At 45.9% G+C, this 19,843-nt stretch overlaps 1 protein-coding gene across 2 annotated transcripts in view; it reads left to right on the plus strand.

Moving 5' to 3' along the window:
• The window catches only part of PDCD11 (programmed cell death 11), a 42,693-nt gene that overhangs the window by 1,977 nt on the left and 20,873 nt on the right, over positions 1-19,843 (plus strand). For both annotated transcript variants that reach the window (XM_069567724.1, XM_069567725.1), the window contains exons 2-19: positions 47-159; positions 1,122-1,253; positions 2,224-2,391; positions 3,838-3,999; positions 5,463-5,586; positions 5,998-6,179; positions 9,459-9,566; positions 10,705-10,911; positions 11,559-11,683; positions 11,868-11,928; positions 12,581-12,727; positions 14,430-14,681; positions 15,228-15,362; positions 15,866-16,060; positions 16,992-17,162; positions 17,945-18,164; positions 18,968-19,117; positions 19,538-19,653. In XM_069567724.1, the coding sequence (XP_069423825.1) occupies positions 58-159; positions 1,122-1,253; positions 2,224-2,391; positions 3,838-3,999; positions 5,463-5,586; positions 5,998-6,179; positions 9,459-9,566; positions 10,705-10,911; positions 11,559-11,683; positions 11,868-11,928; positions 12,581-12,727; positions 14,430-14,681; positions 15,228-15,362; positions 15,866-16,060; positions 16,992-17,162; positions 17,945-18,164; positions 18,968-19,117; positions 19,538-19,653 (2,757 nt within the window). In that variant the 5' untranslated portion in view covers positions 47-57. The remainder of the gene's footprint in view (positions 1-46; positions 160-1,121; positions 1,254-2,223; positions 2,392-3,837; positions 4,000-5,462; positions 5,587-5,997; positions 6,180-9,458; positions 9,567-10,704; positions 10,912-11,558; positions 11,684-11,867; positions 11,929-12,580; positions 12,728-14,429; positions 14,682-15,227; positions 15,363-15,865; positions 16,061-16,991; positions 17,163-17,944; positions 18,165-18,967; positions 19,118-19,537; positions 19,654-19,843) is intronic.

Here is a 19,843-nt window from a genome sequence, read left to right on the forward strand (position 1 = left end):
CCTTGACACTGAAGTACGTATTACCAACTTTTTGCATTGTTTTTAGGACACTCAAACATGGCAGCCATGGAAGAAAGCTTCCCCCGTGGGGGTACAAGAAAGACCCACAAATCAGAGAAAGCTTTCCAGCAATCAGTTGAACAAGACAACTTATTTGATGTAAGTGGGGTGCTCTTTTGGGAAGACTTGCAGAACACTTTCTCTCTAGTGTACTTATGGGGAATGAGCCTTGTCTGAGAATGTGTGGTTTTCCAGATTGGATTCTTGTTGAAGTCTACTTTTATACATTTAACTTGTTAGAGAGTCCATCCCACCACAAGGCTATACCTTTTGGCATTTATTATGGCATTTATTATGTAAGTTTTCAGTGCTGTTCTTTCTTTCTGTTTTTGGCCACACCAGGAGGCCTGTGGAATTTTAGTTTCCTGACCAGGAATCGAATCTGCACCATTGGTAGTGAAAGCACAGAGTCCTAACCACTGGACTGCCAGGGAATTCCCTGTTTCTCATTCTCAGAAACTTACCATGTTGATTAAGGATGGAGAGAAAACAGTTTGAATAAGGTTTGAATGAGGCTGTGTAAAATGATCATGATTTGCATTAGAATTTGAAATCTTCACCTAAAGTAGGTTGTGCTCCAAATGCTAGAGGGACCAGAACTAATATTCAGTTGTATGATTAGGTCTATTTTATGTAATCTTTCCAACTGTATTGTGAAGCAGAGATCACCATTCCATGGTGGGAAACTGAGGCCCAGAGAGATTATATAATTTAGCTGAAACCACACAGCTTATTATGGTAGAGATCTTTGTGACTCTACCTTTTTTATTTTCATGCACTGTTCCAAATTGCTTCTCCCAGTGGGGAACCCCCATGTCCATCCCTGTCAAGGGAGGAAGAACGCAGAAGGGAAGAGGCTTTTAGACTCAGATTTTCGTCACAGGGAGAATTGGTGTCAGGATGGGAGAGTGGCCACGAGGCAGGAATTAAAGAACAGTTGGGAGTGGGGTGGAGTAGAAGGGTGATAAAACAGGGTGACAGATGAACTGAAACTGAAATTGAAGGGAAAGGCCTGGATAAGCTGCTTTTTATTTTTTTGGATCCTCCCTCCCCCGCTTTAGATTTCTACTGAAGAGGAATCTACCAAAAGGAAAAAGACCCAGAAAGGGCCAGCAAAAACAAAAAAAGTGAAAGTTGAAACCAGAGAAAGCAGCAAGTTTGTCAGAGAGAAGTTTGAAATCCTTAATGTGGAGGTTTGTCAACGTTTGGTTTTAAACAAACTTGATGTGCTCTTCCTCCTTTCCTCTTCCCTTTTTCCCTTCATTCTTTTTGTATATATACATGTATATATATCTTATGTCTCTATTCCAGTTTTGTCAATGCCTGTGATCACGGATCGTGTGTTGTTTTTCATTTTAGCGGCTAAGTCCTTCATCCTGCCAATGCTTTCTTCGAACTTGTGTTTTAGTAAATTCATAGGTTAGAATTGGCAATACCTTTAACAGTCATTCTGATTCTTCCCTTTTATTTCACAGATGTGGAAACTTATCTCAGAGAAGTGAAGCATTCTTTTTATGTCCCTTAAGTTTTTAGGTAACTCTGATGCTTTAGTTATAAAAAAGAAAAAGCCAAATGATAGTAAAGGGAAAGATACACACGGATGTAGATAGTGAAGGGAAAGATACTTCCAGCCTGCAGAAATATTTTGTTCGTCCTGTGTGCTACTTAAAAAAAAGTTGGTGCCAACATTAGAAAACTTAAACATTTTACATTAAGAATGTGATTTATGGCTTCTTATAGAAACTTGAAAGTGCTGATAATACAAGTATGCACTCCCTCATATTTGTAGCCACACATTGCTGAATAGCGTTGTGCCCTTTACACCTGGCACACACATGCCAGACTTCCCTAGTCTCTCCTGGTCTGTGTTCTTCATTGTGTTGCCTCCCAGGCATTTGAGTTTGGATTGCTTGGAATAAAGGAAAAGGTGAGCGTGCCCTCCAACACCCTCATGCTGTAAACACAGTGGTATCATTTCAGCCTTTCATGGTGCTCAGTCAGAAACGTGATGAGTGTGTAATGTATACACGTATGTCTCTCTTGTAGCTTTTTTATGTCAGAGTTAGGACTAGAAGCCAGATTCCCCCACCCTCGCCCCGCTTCCCCACCTCCCTATTCAGTGTTCTCTTCCCTGTTGTACATAATTCACTCTTTCTCTTCTAGTCCCTGTGTGAGGGGATGCGGATTTTGGGTTGCGTGAAAGAGGTAAATGAACTGGAACTGGTGATTAGTCTCCCCAACGGCCTCCAAGGATGTGTGCAAGTGACTGAAATCTGTGATGCTTATACTGAAAAGCTGAATGAGCAGGTGGCCCAAGAAGAGCCCCTGCAGGTAAGGGAAACCTGGATGAAATCTGTAACTGGAGGGAGATGTAAGATGACAGCTTTGCTAAGTGCTAAGAAGGAAAGGTACAAGATACCAAGAGAGTTTATCTAGAGAATTTATTTTTAAGTTTTTAAAATTTTTAAAATAAGGGTACTTTCACTTAGGCCAGGGGACCTAAAAGACTTGCCTGAGGAAGGGATACCTGAGCTGAATGTGAAAGATGAGGGTAGGCTGGAGAAGGAAGAAAGAGAGTTCAGGCAGTAGGAGCCCCGTTTGTAGCAGAAGACGGCTGGTGCGACTAGAACAGAGAGCAGGGAGAGTGGTGTGAGATGGGCTTAGAGGGCTGGGAGGAGGCTAGACCATGTTAAGGATTGGTTTTTCTGGAATCAACTGGAAGCCCTTGAAATGCTCTCATTGAGGTGGGTGATATGTAGACAGAAGACAGAATGCATCAAAGCAGCATGAGTAGTTGCTTAGGGACTAGTTTAGAGGCTGTTGTTATAGTCCAGGCTTTGAGACTGATGGATTTACTGAGGGCTGAGGAGGTAAAGTCAGTGCCTAGTGATGGATTCCATATGGGTGGCAAGGCCAAGAGACATGTCAGAAATGAGTCCTAGGTTTCTGTTGAGCATGTTTAACAGTTGGCCAGGCCATCTTGAGATAAGAAACCCTGAAAGGGTACCGGGATTGGGAGAGATGATCATGATTTGATTTTTGGTTGTGTTGAGTTTGAGGTACAGTTGAGACGACCAGTAAATAGGTGACTCTGGAGCTCAGGGGGATTTCTCTGTATAGGTAGGTGGTGGTTGAAGCTGTGGAGTAGGAAGAAGTTGCTTATAAGGAGCACACACAGGGAGAAGAGACTGAAAGACTGAACCAGGAGTCAACATTGTATTTTAGTTGCTGAATAAAAGGAAAGTTGCTGTCAGAAGAAGGTGGGACCAGAGAGGTAGAGGGAAAAAACCAATGAAGGAAAGGTCAGAAGCCAGGAGGAAATGTTTCAGGAAGGAAGCAGCACCAGAGTGAAAATGGCTCGTTAAAGTCATGTGAGAAGGACTGCAAAGTGGGCCGTTGGATCAAGCCACGTGGAGGTCATTGGAGATTTTGTTGGGAGATCCAGTATGGAGTGAAGGGGTGGAATGCAGATTGCAGAAAGTTGAGGAGTAAGCGGAAGATGAGGAAGTAAATGAGGAAGTACGGTAATTGTAGAAGATTCTGTTGACAAGTCATTTTACATCTGCCTGTTGTGTGGAGATGTTCGGAGACCTTATCTGTAATCCAAGACTGACATGGCCACAAACCAATGCCTTTGTGGATGAGCAGTTACTCTCGTCATCTGCCTTTTGGGCTCTGGGAATCTGAGGATGAGAAACCACTGAATCAGGGTCGGGCAGTGAACTCTCAGTTTAGGGGAAAGGTACATATCAGATTTTTCTCACTTGTATTATGCAGGACCTGGTCGGCTTGCCTGAGCTCTTCTCACCTGGAATGCTGGTGAGATGTGTGGTGAGCAGCCTGGATACCACAAAGTGGGGCAAAAAGAATGTCATGCTTTCTCTGAACCCCAAAAATGTCAACAGAGTGCTGAGTGCTGAGACCCTGAAACCTGGCATGGTACGTATCTGGGGCGAGCGAGGAGGAGCAGGCAACATGCCTTCTCCATGTCCTGCCTTCTGGGGGTGTCTAGACTACCCTTCACTTTTAGCTTAACTGTTGCACGTGGGGGTGTGTCTTTTCCTGGGGGAAGATCTCCGAGGTGCTTTGGGTACTTAATGGAAGTTGAAGACTTGAACCTAATCACATCATTCTGGATGGGAGAAAGGGAAAGCAAGCCCCACATTTGCTGGTAGGGAAAAAAAAAGATGCCTCCAAGGAACCTTAGCAAGGGTGAGAAAGTTCTTGAAGTGCCTTCTTCTTTACTGAGACTTCTTCACAGATGAAGTCATTTTTAAAAGCCACTGAACTTTGTGGGGAAAGCTTGGGGGCTGCTGTCTGAGAGCAAGAGCCAGGGTAGACAGAGCAGTTAGCCTGTCACCATATTAATGGATACTCCACTACTGAATCTCCCAGTCAGGAGACGTGAATCCCTGCTCAGCACCTCCAAGTTGAGTAGGTATAAAACACACTTAGATAAACTGTACTCACTTAAGAGGAAGATCAATATGGTCTTGGAACATTTGGTTAGAAGCTGTGAAGTTTGGGCCAAGCCCTGAATGTTGAGTAGAATGGGGAACAAACCGTAAGTAAGTTGTAGGAAATTGACAAGTACTGAGAGGCGGCTGTTTGGCAGTTGCTGTTTTAGACACTTTCTCTGAAGACATTTTCATAGCTACCTTGTGAGGCCAATAGGTATCACTCTTGTACATTTGAGAAAGTAGACTGATAAAGGTTTACCTGACTTAAGTGGCCAAAGACCAAATAGCTAGTGTTTCTTAGAGCCAGATTTGAATGCCACAGTGCTTCCAGTGAAATGTAAAGGAGGTTGGCAAGAGGTTTTGGTGAAGTGAGGGTGGTGTTGGAGGTGCTTAGAAAAGACATGATGACAGCTAGAAGGGTGGCTCTGGATTCTCAGTTGTCTGGGCACTGGGGGTGCCGGCACCACACCCCTTTCATGTGTATGACATGAAAGGCTTGCCTATCTTTTGAAAATTCCTCCAGAAAGAGACCCCTCTTTGTCATTCCATTAGTCAGCTCCTCACTGTCTGGAAACCCTAGGATCTTCAAACCCCTTAAAGTTAATTGATGTCTTTCCCTTTTCTATCCTTTAATGAGATTGAGGTGGTTTTCCGTTTCTTAAAAAAATTTTTTTCAGTATAGTTGATGTATAGTACATTAGTGATTCACAACTTTTGAAGGTTATACTCCATTTAGAGTTATAATCAAATATTGGCTGTATTCCCTGTGTTGTAGCAATTGAGGTTTAAATTTAAAAGTGGGAGGATGCTTGGGATTCTGGGATGATATGTCGAGACCAATGGTGGGAACAGTCATATTTGCTGTGTTTGGTAGTGAATGTTGGTTATGTGTCCTATGACCTGTGACTTTCGAACTTTTGGGAATGCTTTCTCTTCCTCCAGCTGCTCACGGGCACTGTGTCCAGCCTGGAAGACCATGGCTACCTAGTGGACATTGGTGTTAGTGGGGCCAGAGCTTTTCTGCCACTGCAGAAAGCCCAGGAGTACATTCGGCAGAAGAACAAAGGTGAGGGGAAGAAGGACAAGTACATGGTTGTGAGGTGGTATGTGTGGGGATTATATTTAAATGCCACTGTCTCAGTAAGAGTAGAGTGCCAGGCTTGTTAAAATCTGATGGGCCAGTTTCACTTTTTCCCACATAGAAGTTTCCACTGAAATTTGGACCCTCAGGGCCTCTGAACCAGCACTCTCTTGCCTAGTTGAGGTTTTTGTATTTTTTGGTGTTGTAGTTGATTCTAGATCAGTTAGAGTCATTTCACTCCCATTTTTGTAGATGGTTTCTTGAAAATTGGGAATATGGGGAGTATTGCATGGTAACTGGACAAGTAGGCCATGAATCTCTAAGGTGTTACTTGAGCCCAAGTTAAAATTCTTCTCATAATAGATGTTTTTTCCTTTTGGGGGGCTGGACTTGCAGGTGCTAGACTGAAGGTGGGTCAGTACCTGAACTGCCTCATTGAGGAGGTGAAGGGCAGTGGAGGAGTTGTCACTCTGTCTATTGGTCACTCGGAAGTTTCTGCTGCCATTGCTACTGAGGAGCAGAGTTGGACCCTCAATAGTTTGCTACCAGGACTGGTGGTCAAAGCGCAGGTACAGAAGGTAAGCCATTCACTGTTACTACTGTTTTCTAAAATAAAAATAATTTGTATTAAAGTAGAGTGTGCACACAGTCTAAAGTTGTGCTGTCCAGTAGGGTGGCCCCTGGTCCCATGTGGCCATTAGTACTTGAAATTTAGCCAGTATCACATGTTGAAATGATGATATTTTGCCCAATATAATATTTAGTATTGGGTTAAGTAAACTATTAAAACAAATCTCACCTCTTTCTTTGTAGTTTTTACAGTGTGACTGCTAGGAAACTGGAAATAACATATGTGACTTCAGTTACATATGTGCTGTGGACAGGGCTGATCTAAAGATTAAATGGTATTAATATTAAAAGGCTTCTAATGAACTCTCACCCCATTGAACCTCCATCTTTAATTCTTTTAGCTTATCTTTTGAAGTTTACCTCTGTATTTCTAAGTAATATGCTTCTGCTAGATCTCATGGTTTATCACTTTGAGGCACTGAGTTTTAACCCTTCATCAAGGTAGGTGAAATTTCGGCTCCCTTATTCCTGCCTTCTCCCAACTTTTGATTAAATCACTCAGTATTTAAATTATTAGGACCACATAAATATTGTTTACTTGCTGAGCTAGGTAATATAATTTGTCTCTTGAACCATTTCGTCCCCCAACCCTGGAGTTAATGATCAGTTTTGTTTCATTTGCTGAATTCTCTTCCTATCATTGTTTCTTCATACATCCTGTAATTATTTTTCCCTCATTATTTTCTATATTTCCAAACCTTTTAAAATAATCTTTGTTTTATTTCTTCCCATTTGGAGTCCTTCTACTGTCATCTGGCTCCAGTCTGGTTGCTTTGTAAAGCTGCTCCATAGCTGATGTCCAGAGGCTTCCGGTCTTTATTATTTTGGATCCTTCCCCACTCTTCTGTGTTGGATAGAACCTTCTTTGATCCTATGTATTTCTCTTTTTTGGTTTACTCACCTGTTTTAACGTGTCACATTCTCCAGAAACATCCTCAAAAAAGCATAAGCCTTCATGCTAAGTTGCTCAGTAGTGTCCGACTCTTTGCAACCTCATGGCTCTTTTTTCCATGGAATTCTCCAGGCAAGAATACTGGAGTGGGTAGCGATTCTCTTTTCCCAGGGACCTTCTCGACCCAGAGATTGAGCCTACGTCTCCTGCATTGCAGGTGGATTCTTCACCATCTGAGCCACCAGGAAAGTCCCCTAAAAGCACATTGGAGATTAATCTTGACTTAATGTGTCTTGAAATTCCCAAGACCACTGCCAGGTTTGATGATTCCCCAGGGAGACTCAGACTCACCATGTAGTGGTCCTCACGCCTGTGATCCACTACAGTGAAAGGAGGCAAAGCAAAATCAGCAAAGAGAAGAGGCCCATGGAGTGAAGTCTGAAAGAAACCAGGCATAAGCCTCTGAGAATCCTCTTCTAGTGGAGTCACAGGGGTGTATTTAATTCCTCTAGCAATAGGTTATGACAACACATGTGAATGTTGTGAGGGCTTCTCAGGCGGTGCTAGTGGTAAAGAACCTGGCTGCCAGTGCAGGAGATTTAAGAGATGTGGGTTTGATCCCTGGGTTGGGAAGATCTCTTGGAGGGCAGTGGGGGCATGGCAACCCACTCCAGCATGCTTGCCTGGGAAGTCCCATGGACAGAGGAGCTTGGTGGGCTCCAGTCCATGGGCCCCATGCAAAGAGTCGGACACAACTGAAGCGACTTAGCACGCACACGCGCACGTGAATGTTGTCTACCAGCAAAGCTCATGGAGGGTTTTTATTTTTATGACTGAATAATACTCCATCATATGAAGTTGGTGGACATTTGAGTTGTTTCCACTTTTGGCTCTTAGGAGTAATGCTGCTGTGAAATTTGTGTACAGGTTTTTGTGGGGACACATGTTTTCATTTCTAGGAATGGACTTGCTGGGTCATATGGTAACTCTGTATTTAACTTTTTGAGGAACAGCCAAAGTGGCTGCAATGTTCTACATCCTCACCAGCAATTTAAGTGTTCTAGGTCCTCTTCATATTCTCATTAACACTTATTCTTTTTATTATGGCTCTCCTAGAAGGGGTGGGTGTGAAGTGGTATTTTGTTATTTTGATACGCATTTCTCTAATGATTAGTGATGTTGAGCATCTTTTCATGTTGCGAATTGGCCATTTATAAATTTTTTGGAGAAATATTGAATCAGAAGTCCTTTATTCATTGCTTTTTATTGATATGGTAAAAACAATTCCTTGTGTATTCTAGATACACGCCCCTTATCAGATATTTTAAAATGTTTTGTTTTTCTGGAACTGTTAGTGTGATGTTGGACTTAATGGACTTTTTACTTTCTGTTTTGGTACATGCATGCGTTTGCATCCTACTTCAGGGAGAGTCTCTCAACTTAAACCTGCCATCCTCTGTTGAGTTTTTGTTTTGACTGCCATCTTATGAGAGTCACTAGAAAACTGCTGGGAAGTCTGTGAGCCTGGGTGGACTTGCTGACTGGCCGACTTCTCTGTCAGGGGCCGGAGCTAGCGGACCATCTTTGAGAAACTACCAGGTGTCACTGTTAGAAATCTTCTCTGGCATGTTAGATTTCTCTAGAAAGGATCTAAGGATATAAGCCTGGCTGCCTAAGAGCTGGATGGCAGAAAGGGGCTGGATGTCTTCATATCTATATCTATACGATATTCAGAATTTTTCTTAATTCACATTTTCATGGTTTATGCACTATTCCTGTGTTTTGAATCTGATACAGTTTCCAAGAGAATAACTCTCCCGCTTTCTGTGGAGATGGGAGAAGGGTGAACCCTGTGAGGACGTGGGGATCTGACTTAGTTTCCCTGCCTCAGTGCTCTCTTTTGAGGGCCTTGTCACCCCACTTTCTTAGCTTTGCGAGCCTCTGGTGGGCGAATTGCTCGTGGTCTTGCACGCACTGGGTTTTCCCATGTTAGCCTGAGCACATCACCAAGTTAGTAGCAACTTGTCCAAGTTGTCAGGCTGGCGATTCCTCAAGGATCTTTGTGTAAAGTACCTTCCATCCCTTTGGGAAATCCAGAGAGTGGAGAATCCTCTCAGGCTGGGGATGTAGTGGTGGTGGGTGAGCTTACTGAGTATAGAAAGAGCCAGTGCCAGGGGTTGTGCTGCCTCTTGATTTTATGGGAAGAAAGATGATAAGGGTTGGGGGTCGGGGGGAGTTATGGTAATGTGGCCTTGAATGTTCAGTATGAACAGTCTCTCATTCCTGATTCTTTCAGAGAGATGTTTTTTTCACAATTGGTTCTGTTTATTTCTAGGTGACTCCACTTGGCCTTACACTTAAATTCCTCTCGTTCTTCAGTGGCCTGGTTGACTTCATGCACCTGGATCCTAAGAGAGCCGGAACATATTTCTCAAATCAGCAAGTAAGAAATGTGCTCACCTTTTCTTGATTTCGCTTGTGTTGCAACCAGTGTCACAGCTGCTGCAGGCAGGTCCTGGGACTCGTGTGTATGCCTGTGAGGGGTGGTGAGGAGAGTGAAAGCTGTCTAGGAAGGACCATAGGAAATGGTCAGTGATTATTTCTGGGGATTGAGATTAGACTAGGAGCCTGTGAAGAAGAAAGCACCTTGTAATTTTTGTTTCATAGACTCTGCTTTTTCTCTCTTGGTAGTGAAACTTTTGCCGTTATAATTTATTTATTTATTTATTTTTTGCCGTTGTAATTTAAAGTGTTCTAAGAAAGTGTTAACACAGGAGAATAAAATGTATGTTTAATATATATGTTTGGATTCAAAATATGGAATTGCTATATGAAATGAATGTGAATATGAAAGTGCTATGGTACACCTGGTTAAAATACTATCTGATTATGCAGTCAAGTGTTAGTGGTTAAGTCTAAGTGATTTTTCTTCCCTGATCTAAATATTCAAATTTTCTACTATGATTGTGGATATTTGGGAAGAAAATTCCAGTATATTCTACCCATTTTTTAATTAAAAATTCCAAAATGATTTATTTATTTTTTTACCAGTAACTCATGCTAATGGAAGTTATAGAGACCTTGTTAGTTTTTTGTTTTTGTTGTTTTATTTTTTAAAGTAGATTTCCCCAGCACCTGGTGATAACATTATTGATTTTTTGGTGAACCTCTTTCTAGTGACTTTTTTCTCCTTAAGTCATGCTTGTGTACAGAGTTGAGACATTTTACGTGCTAGGACCTGTGATCAGAGCAGGCTGTTTCTGATGTTTCAGATGAGCATTTGGATACAGTGAGGCCAGTGCACGGCTCCTGTTGCGTATGCATTATTAGGCTCATGGTGTTGAGGGGACCCTGATACCCATGGTACCCATGTTCCTGCCCTTGCATAAGTGTTGATTTAGTCAGACGTGGTTCCTCTGGGGTGTTCTGTATGAATTTTCCACATGCTGTTTGATTGTACTTGCTGTTTCTATACTTCCACCTGTATGACTTGGTCAGCACAGAGAGAGTCAAACCCCTGAAAGTCGGCCCCGGGTGTCTTGTCTCCAGTGTGCCTTATCCTCATTGTGTCCCTTGTCTAGGTACGGGCCTGTGTCCTCTGCGTGCATCCTCGGACCAGAGCTGTGCGGCTGAGCCTGCGCCCCGTCTTCCTGCAGCCCGGGCGCCCACTCACCCGGCTTTTGTGCCAGCAGCTAGGAGCTGTGCTGGATGACGTGCCTGTCCAGGGCTTTTTTGGCAATGCTGGGGCCACCTTTAAGCTGAAGGATGGTGCTCTGGCCTATGCTCGGGTAAGGAGTCTCTTTGTTTCATCAGGTTCTCATCACCAGAAGGACTTTGGGGACATGGATTCTTTTTACTTCCTTCGTCCCTGAGAATTAGTTTCCTATTTTTGAATTTCCCCAAACGTGGCAGACAGTTAATGACTTGAACAAGGTCTGTTTGTTATATTAGAGTACCTTGAGATTGGCTTGCCTTAATTGACACCAGATTGATGATAGGAACAAAAATGAGTTAGGATCTACACCAGGGCTTGGCGAAGGTGTTTTAAAGGGCCAGATAGTAAATATTTTAGACTCAGGTACCATATGGACTCTGTCCTAACTACTTATCTTTGTTGTAGCCTGAAAGCAGCAAGGACAGTATGTGAATGAAAGGGCATGGCTATGTTCCAGGCAAACTTTTACTTACAAAAATAGGCATTTCATTGTGAGCTGTGATTTATTGACCCATGATCTAGACGGTTCTCTGACTTTATAGAGATTCTGTGGTAGTAAAAAACAATTTTTTAGTTAGAGCAATTATTTTAACAGGTAATTAGGGTGCTGTTTTTATGGTAGGTGATAAATGTTCTGAGTCATTTACACGTCTGATTTAATTTCTGGTTGTCTCAGATCTGTTGCCTCTGACTTATCCTTAATCACTTGGTACTCTGTAGCGCAACCATCTCTCCAATTCTAAGAAAACTTTCAAACCTGAGGCCTTCAAGCCAGGGAACACTCACAAGTGTAGAATCATCGACTACAGCCAAATGGATGAGCTGGCCTTGCTCTCTCTGCGGACGTAAGTCTGTCACTCACTGTGTGGGGTATAGAGGTGTGCGTGTTCATCTGTGGTGCGTGCCCACGGCGTTTCCTGTCCTTACTTGGTGAAGGTTTCTTTCCTTGCCAGTGTGACTTTGGTAGCCCTGAATTTTAGGCAGCCTCTGCCCTAATGTATTTAATCTTATATTTGCCTTTTGTTCTAGGTCTATTATTGAAGCTCAGTTCCTTTGGTATCATGACATCAAACCTGGGGCTTTGGTTAAGGTAAGACCTCAAGCATATAATTAGACACTCTCCCACCTTCAGACAGTCTTTAGTTCACAGGTTAACTGGCAGCTCATTACTCCTTAGATGAACACATTTTCAGGCCTGTTCCTTCCCTCTGCCTGCTAACTGGGATTTCTTTTTCTTCTCTTGAGTGACTTGAAATTAATTTCACAGTAAAGTCTTGCTAGCACCATGCCACTACACAGAGGCAGTAGATCATCAGTCTTGGGAATTGATGGTGTTTGTTAGACCAGGTCAAAAGTTAGTTCTTTGGTAATCTAGCCACCTGGGATATTAGTAAGGAGTCAGTTCCAGTTGCCTCTCCTGTCTAGCCACTTAGCCCCAGTGGAGCAGCTCCCCTTTATATGTAGAGTTCATTCCTTAGCAGACAGCATCCTCTCCATTGGAGATGGAACTGGTAAGACAGACAGACAGATGCTCACACAAAAAGGTGTGAAAGTTCTCATAAATAAACTCTACTGCATCCAGCCCAGTGTGGGGCGTGTGCTTTGCCCCTATGAGATCTGGAATAACAGGTAGTTACCCCAGGAAGCTAAACTTTGAAAGAGAGGTATGAGATGCTTTGTTGTTAAGAAGTGTAGGAAAGACATTCTTGGGGCATCATGGCATCTTTTCCTTGGATTCTTAGGGCAAAGTGCTGACCATAAAGCCACACGGAATGGTGGTGAAGATGGGCAAGCAGATCAGGGGCCTGGTACCTACCATGCACCTGGCCGACATCCTTATAAAGAATCCGGAGAAGAAATACCACGTTGGGGATGAGGTCAAGTGCCGGGTGAGCCTCCCGAAGGGTTGCTGGTGGGGTTGACCAGATAGGAAGAGAGCAGTGCCTCGCAGGTGAAGTTTCTGCCTTTTTCCACTAAGTGACCACATAGTGTCTGCAGTGCTGTACCTGGCACTGGGAAGAGAAAAATGGGTCCCTGCCTTTGATAATTGTATGGTATAATTGAGAGTTAAAATATCCATTCCTGAAGAGTGCAGGCCACGTGACTTGGTGCAGGCTATATTCTGTGGTCACGTCTCAGAACGGGGAGATGAGGGTATACTGGGGCAGCAAGAATCATTGAGAATCAGTGATTATCAATAGCAGCTACCATGTAACATGTATTCTGTGCCAGTTGCTGAGCTCGGCACATCATAACATTTCATTTCATCCTTAAAATTGCCACAAGAAGGAAGTACTGTTTTCCTCCTCTTTGCAGATGGGGAAATGAAAGGGTAGGAATGCCAAGTGTCTTGCCCAGAGTCATATAGCTAATACATGGCAGAACCACTTTTCAAGTTGAGTTCTACATGAGAGTAATGTCTTCTGTCTAGATATCTGGCAGAGGTGGGGCTTGAACTGGAAAGGATCAGTAGGATTTGGAAGGTTTAGGGAGATCAGGGGTTGTGTCAGGTACAGAAATAGCCCAAACAAAGCTGTCCAAACTTGAGTGTTTTACAACATAGACGTGGGTCCTGAGAGAAGCCAAACAGAGTTGTAAAGAGTAAACGTGATAATACACTGTGCTTAGGGCCTGGCGTGTGCAAACTCAGTGTTAGGTTTTCCTATTTTCATGTAATTTCGTTATTGGGTCAACAAAGATATTGGTTAGCCATTGGTACAAAATTTTACAGTAGTGGGGTCAGGAAGTTAAAGGAATTTCTCTGCCCTCAAGGAGATGACCTTCTGAGGAATGCGAGGTGGTTGGGTCTCTCAATCATAGTTTCTAGCTAGTACACAGCTGTATTGAGGGGGTGAACACACAGCAGTACTGAGGACTGAGGGGGTGAACGGATTCAGTCATTCATTCTGTTAGACGAGATGCAGCAGTCCAGGAGAAAAAGGGAGTGGAGGCCAAGTAGGAGTAACCGACTCAGTCTTCCCTGGAGGTGTGATGGCGTGGTGAGTGTTGCTCTAGGCCCAGGGGTCCCTTACAGGAGGAGGTACATTTGAAATAGAGATGAATGCTCCCTGGATTATCATCCAGCAAGAAGCAGGGAGGATCTACAGTTGAGATTTTTCTCAGAGAGGAGATAGTGGGTTTTTAGGGACTGACCATGGCCCAGGTCAGGGCTTCCTGGATAGCTTGGCTGGTAAAGAATCTGCCTGCAATACAGGAGACCCCAGTTCAGTTCCTGTGTCAGGAAGTTCCCCTAGAGATGGGATAGGCCACCCACTCCAGTATTCTTGGGCTTCCTTGATAAAGAATAAGAATCTTCCTGCAATGCAGGAGACTTGGGTTTCATCCTTGGGTTGAGAAGATCCCCTGGAGAAGGGCATGGCAATCCATTCCCGTATTTTTGCCTGGAGAATCCCCATGGACGGAGGAGCCTGGTGGGCTACAGTCCATGGGGTCTCAAAGAGTCAGACATGACTGAGCGACTAAGCACAGAACAGCACATGGCCCTCGCGCTCAGGGGGTGGCAGAGACTCCCTCTTGCAGTTGCTCCCTCAATAATAGATGATTTGGTGACAGCCAGTATCCTGTCTCTAGGTTTTGCTTTGTGACCCTAAAGCCAAGAAGCTCATGATGACCCTGAAGAAAACCCTGGTTGAGTCCAAACTTCCTGCCATCACCTGCTATGATGATGCCAAGCCTGGTCTGCAGACACACGGCTTTATCCTCCGGGTCAAGGACTACGGCTGCATTGTGAAGTTCTACAATGACGTGCAGGGACTGGTGCCCAGGCACGAGCTCAGTGCCGAGTACGTCCCTGACCCAGAGAGTGTCTTTTACACGGGCCAGGTAACCCTAACCCTGCACAGGCTCCTCTCTTCGATGACCCTGGGAACACAGATTTAAAGGAGTAGGAGAGCTGCCTTTTAAGGGATCTGGAAGAGAGCGTGTGGGTAATGGGCCTGAGCCAGCTAAGTGGAGATGGAATGGAACAGAGAGAAACCCTCACAAGGGTTCACTGGAAGCTGGTAAACCTAATGAACCCTAGGCTCTCAGCCTGGAAGGATTAGTCTTCACCACAATACACCTGAGTCCCTCACATCAGCAGTTGGTCTGAGGCCACTGTCACCACAAGGGGGCACTGTCCTAAATCTAGTGAGTCTGCAGCAGACTAGGAAAAGATTTTTTAAAACCTTTTTTGAGTTATACCCCAAATTCATTCATGTCTGTTTTGCACCCAGAAGGCTGATCATGGGGATTCTGTGTAACTCTCAGTATGTCTGTTTTCACTGCCTTCCGGTCTGATCCAGAGTCTTGGGGGCTTTCCCAAGGCCTGTGCAGCACTGGTGCGGGGGTACCTCTCTCCGGGGCTGAGCAGGTGTGGTTTCTCACCAGGTGGTGAAGGTCGCGGTGCTGAACTGTGAGCCATCCAAGGAGAGGATGCTCTTATCCTTCAGGCTGTTGAGTGATCCGAAGCAAGAGTGTGAAGGACAGAGTCAGAAGAAAAAGAAAGCCGTTAGTGCTGGGCAGGTACCTGACTTCTCCAGACAAATTGGTTTAGCTACAGAAGCAGAGAGCAGGGTGCCACTGACACTGGGGTCCTGGAACCGCTGGAGGGGGAAGCTCAAAGGAGCTGCCTACAGTTCAGGGCCATGTGTCAGAGCACAGGGAGGCTGTTCAGGAAAGGAGAATGCTGCTGCCGCGCAGCTTGTCCTCGGTGTGCTGCTGCCCTTCTCCTCTCTGGGCTCTAGGGCCGGCGTGCAAGGCTGTCTTTCCCTTGGGACCCGTTGGAGGGGCTTGGGAGAGGAGCGACGTGGGCAGCAGATGGGTCCTGCTGTGTGTGTGGTGTGCGTGCCTGCCAGGTCTTTGGGAGCGTGGGGTAGGAGTGGGAGAAAGCTGCTCGCTTCTCTGATCCCGACTTCTCATTCATGCCTGGTGCTAGAATTTGGTGCCTCTGATCTCCACCTGACCCACACAGGCTGCTCTCTTGTCAAGACAAGTACTGTATTTTTGTTTTTCTCCTCCCTGGGTAGTTGGTGGATGTGAAGGTTTTAGAGAAGACCAAAGACGGGCTGAAGGTGGCTGTCCTGCCCCACAACATCCCCGGCTTCCTCCCCACGGCTCATCTGTCGGACCACGTCACCAACGGCCCACTGTTGTATCACTGGCTCCAGACAGGTGACACCCTGCACCGGGTCCTGTGTCTGAGCACCAGTGAGGAGCGGATTGTATCCTTTACCGGGCTGTGGGGCCTACGGAAGGGGAGGTGGGGGAGTGTTGCGCCTCTGGGGAGGGGCACGGGACCTCCGGGTCAGGTTCTGCTCTTAGTTGGAAACTCATGGGAAAGAAGTGGGTTCTGCCTTCAGAGGTACGCCCATCCATTGAACCACACCAGGGGGCAAGCCTGCACTTTGCTTCTGTTTCCCTGGTGGTAATTAGAGCAAGACCGAGGTGGTGCTCTCAGGTGCAGAGTGGGAGTCCAGGGTGTTGGGGAGGGGGCCGCGTGGCATGCCGGGCCCAGCAGGACACCCCCAGTGGCACATCCAGCCTTCTCGGGGCGCTTGGTGCTTGTCCCCGAGTTGGAACAGTTGGTAAGGACCTGCTGTCTCTTTTCTTCCGCCCCCTCTCCCCTGCTGAGATACGGGTCTCAGAATATTCCATTTGGTCTTAGTGTGGCTGCTTAGAAGGAAGACCCTGCCTTCTTTCTCACAGAATGTAAAATGAAATCTCCTCAGAATGAAGATGGACAGAGGAGGTGAAAGAGGGTTGGTTGGTATAAGATGGAGGCAAGAGGGTGGTGTCGTGGCTGATCCAGCTGCTAAGCCCCGGGGGTGAGCCATTCCCTTCTGGTCCCCTCTGGTAATCTGGAGATAAGCTGATAAGAAAAGGAATGAAACAGTGATTCCCAGACTGCAGTGTGTGTCAGAGTCACCTGGAGGATTTTGGTCCAACAGAGCCTGCTGTCGGCCCCGCCCCCACCCTGTCTGATTCAGCAGGTCTGGGGGTTGTGTCAGGGTGTGCCTCAAGTTCCAGGTGATGTGGTGGCTGTTCATCTGCACACTCAGAGAATCACTGTGGTAGAGAGAGTGGAGAAAGGAGACGGGAGAGGTGGACAGAGCATCTGCCCTTTTTGGAACATTCCTTGATGAAGTCCGCTAGCTGCTTTGCAGGAAGCCAGCCTTGGTCTCCGCAGTAGAGGGTGGCCAGAATCCCAAGAGCTTCTCAGAAATCCATCCCGGAATGCTGCTTATTGGTTTTGTGAAGAACATCAAGGACTATGGTGTGTTCATCCAGTTCCCTTCAGGTCTTAGTGGACTGGCCCCCAAAGCTGTAAGTTCAGATTCCTGCACAAGGGCCTCTGAGGGGAGACAACAGGGTCACAGACCCGGAGGGCTGGTGGGGAAGAGCAGGATACTCTATATTCTCTTGAAACACTCTCAGGGGCATCACATAAAGGTGCTGGGTGAGGAGGAGTGGAGCTGAGATTCCATCTGCACTCCTCTTGCCCGTTGTGTGTTCTGGCTCAGGGCTGTGTCCTGGTGAAGGAGTAACTTTCCACTTCATGCTATAGCGTTGGGAAGGTCATTGGATGGCCAGCATTTGCAACTGGAGAGGATCCTAGAGATCCCATAGGATCACTTAGGTTACTGCATACACTGAGACCCAGAGGGCGAGGGATTCTTATCAAAGCCCGTGTAGGATGGTGGAGAGCAAAGAGCTCATCGCTCATTCCTGCCACAGACGTTTCATAAATCTCTCGTCCCTTCCCTCAGTGTGTTTCCCTCATGTCTTGCCTGGGCAGGTCTCATTTGTGTCTCCTGCCAAAATAATTTTAAAGATGGGAGCAGAGGGGAGGGCCCCAGAAGCATGCATAGTGAGGGGCAGAGAGTTGCTCTGGGCCTTCTTAGCTGGGTGGCCTTAGAAGGCTGAGTTGGCAGCTAGGGCACCTCCTGTGTTTTTATGGAAGGGGAATACAGCTGTACTCAGAACTGGAGGTACTTTGTTGGGGTACACCTACTGCCTCACACACTTCTTTCTGGATGTTTCAAGGGGGTGGTTCTAATAGAGGCTTCCTTTCCTTTCTTCGTTTTGTGCATGATTCTTCCCTTTAGATCTTGAGTGACAAGTTTGTGACCTCCACAAGTGACCACTTTGTCGAGGGGCAGACGGTGGTTGCGAAGGTGACCAACGTGGACGAGGAGAAGCAGCGGATGCTGCTGTCGCTGCGGCTGTCGGACTGCACCCTGGGGGACCTAGCCACAACCAGCCTCCTCCTCCTGAGCCAGTGCCTGGAGGAGCGGCAGGGCGTCCGGAGCCTCATGAGCAACCGAGGTGGGGGCAATAGGGCGGACAATGAGGGCCAGGGTGGAGCGTGTGCAGCCTCCATTAGGCCTGTCTGTTCCAATGAGTTGTTTGGCTCCCCTGATATTTAAAAAAACAAGGCTAAACTTTAAAAAATGGGAGTAGGACCTCTGAAAAGTGCACAGATCTGTTAGGGTACTGCTTAGTAAATGTTTATAAAGTGAATGCCCCTGTTTAACTGCCGCCCAGATTCGAGTGAAAGATTGTCGCTATTAGGCCAGGAGTCACCGTGCTCCTCCCAGCCCAGAATCCAGACTCCCCTGAGTTCTGTTAGCCTCAGGTTTGCGTTTGTGTGAGTCCATTCACCCCTTCACTTTCTGTTCCTTTATTCATCACGTGTGGTGAGTGATAAAATGGAACCAGGGACCTGCTGGAGGACTTCGTGGGGGTTATTAGTCTGCTCCTCCTAAGTGTTGAACATTGTGTAGAATTGTTGGAACCCCAGTGGGATTTGGGAATAAGAAGCTTGAGAGGGAAGTTTCTAAACAGAAAGGATGAAAATTCCAAAGCCAAGGCAAAGCATGTGTTCCTGACATTCATTGGCTCTCTCCATGAATTATGGCCAGGAGGGATTCGCAGGGGGCATAGGTCCCTGCCTGTGATGGGAGTGTTCATGGACGTCAGACATTTTTACCAAGGGCGGTTTTACCTTCACGGTGTTTGCAGTGCAGAGCATTGGAAATGTCTTCCGTATGGCAGCATATTCCAAAGGGAAAAGAATGGTGAGTGTTGTTTCATCTTGTTAATCCCTGTTTCCTTTGGATTTCTGTCAGACTCTGTGTTGATCCAGACTTTGGCTGAGATGACCCCGGGGATGGCCCTTGACCTGGAGGTGCAGGAGGTGTTGGAAGACGGTTCTGTGCTGTTCAGTGAGGGCCCTGTGCCTGGCTTGGTCCTGAGAGCCAGCAAGTATCATCGGGCAGGTGAGTGCATCTCTCTCAGCTTTCTTGGTTGATAGGGGAACCCTTTGCCCGTTGCTGCCTCTGCTGGGTACAGAATTTCTAAATACATAGGCTAGATGAGCTGATTCAATAGAAGTTTTTGGCGTGCTTATCTTGTATAAATGCAAATGAAGACAGCAGCAGTACTAAAGAAGGTTTAGGTATGAGTCCTTTTATTGTTGTATTTGGGTGAATCTATTTATCAGGTTATATGAATTGACACACTTGAATTATGGGAACTCAACCCTAGGCTTCCTTAACCCGTATAGACCCAGGACATAGGTCCTCTTCTGTTTTGCGCCTACGGGCTGCAGGGTGGTTGGGGAGATGCTGTCTTCTTCCCCCCTCCCCCGCTCCAGGAGGGTGATCATAGCTTCCTGTGTGTGGTTCTGCACTCTGCAGGGCAGGAGCTGGAACCTGGGCAGAAAAAGAAGGCTGTAATCTTAAACGTTGATATGTTGAAGTTGGAAGTACATGTTTCCCTCTGCCACGATTTGGTGAATAGAAAAGCTAAAAAGGTAAGCTTGTTGATTGTGGACTTCATTCCCATGATTTCAGTGGCGCTACACACCTCTGCAACCCCACACGCTCTGCAGATGCTTGTACACAGGGTAGCTATGTGCCTGGATTTGTTTGGGTCATTCCCAGGTGTACCTGTTGTTCTGGTGTGCTTTTTTTTTTTTTTTTTCTTTTTTGACCAAGCTGTGT

Source organism: Ovis canadensis, chromosome 22 (assembly GCF_042477335.2).
Source record: "Ovis canadensis isolate MfBH-ARS-UI-01 breed Bighorn chromosome 22, ARS-UI_OviCan_v2, whole genome shotgun sequence".
Classification (NCBI taxonomy): domain Eukaryota; kingdom Metazoa; phylum Chordata; class Mammalia; order Artiodactyla; family Bovidae; genus Ovis; species Ovis canadensis.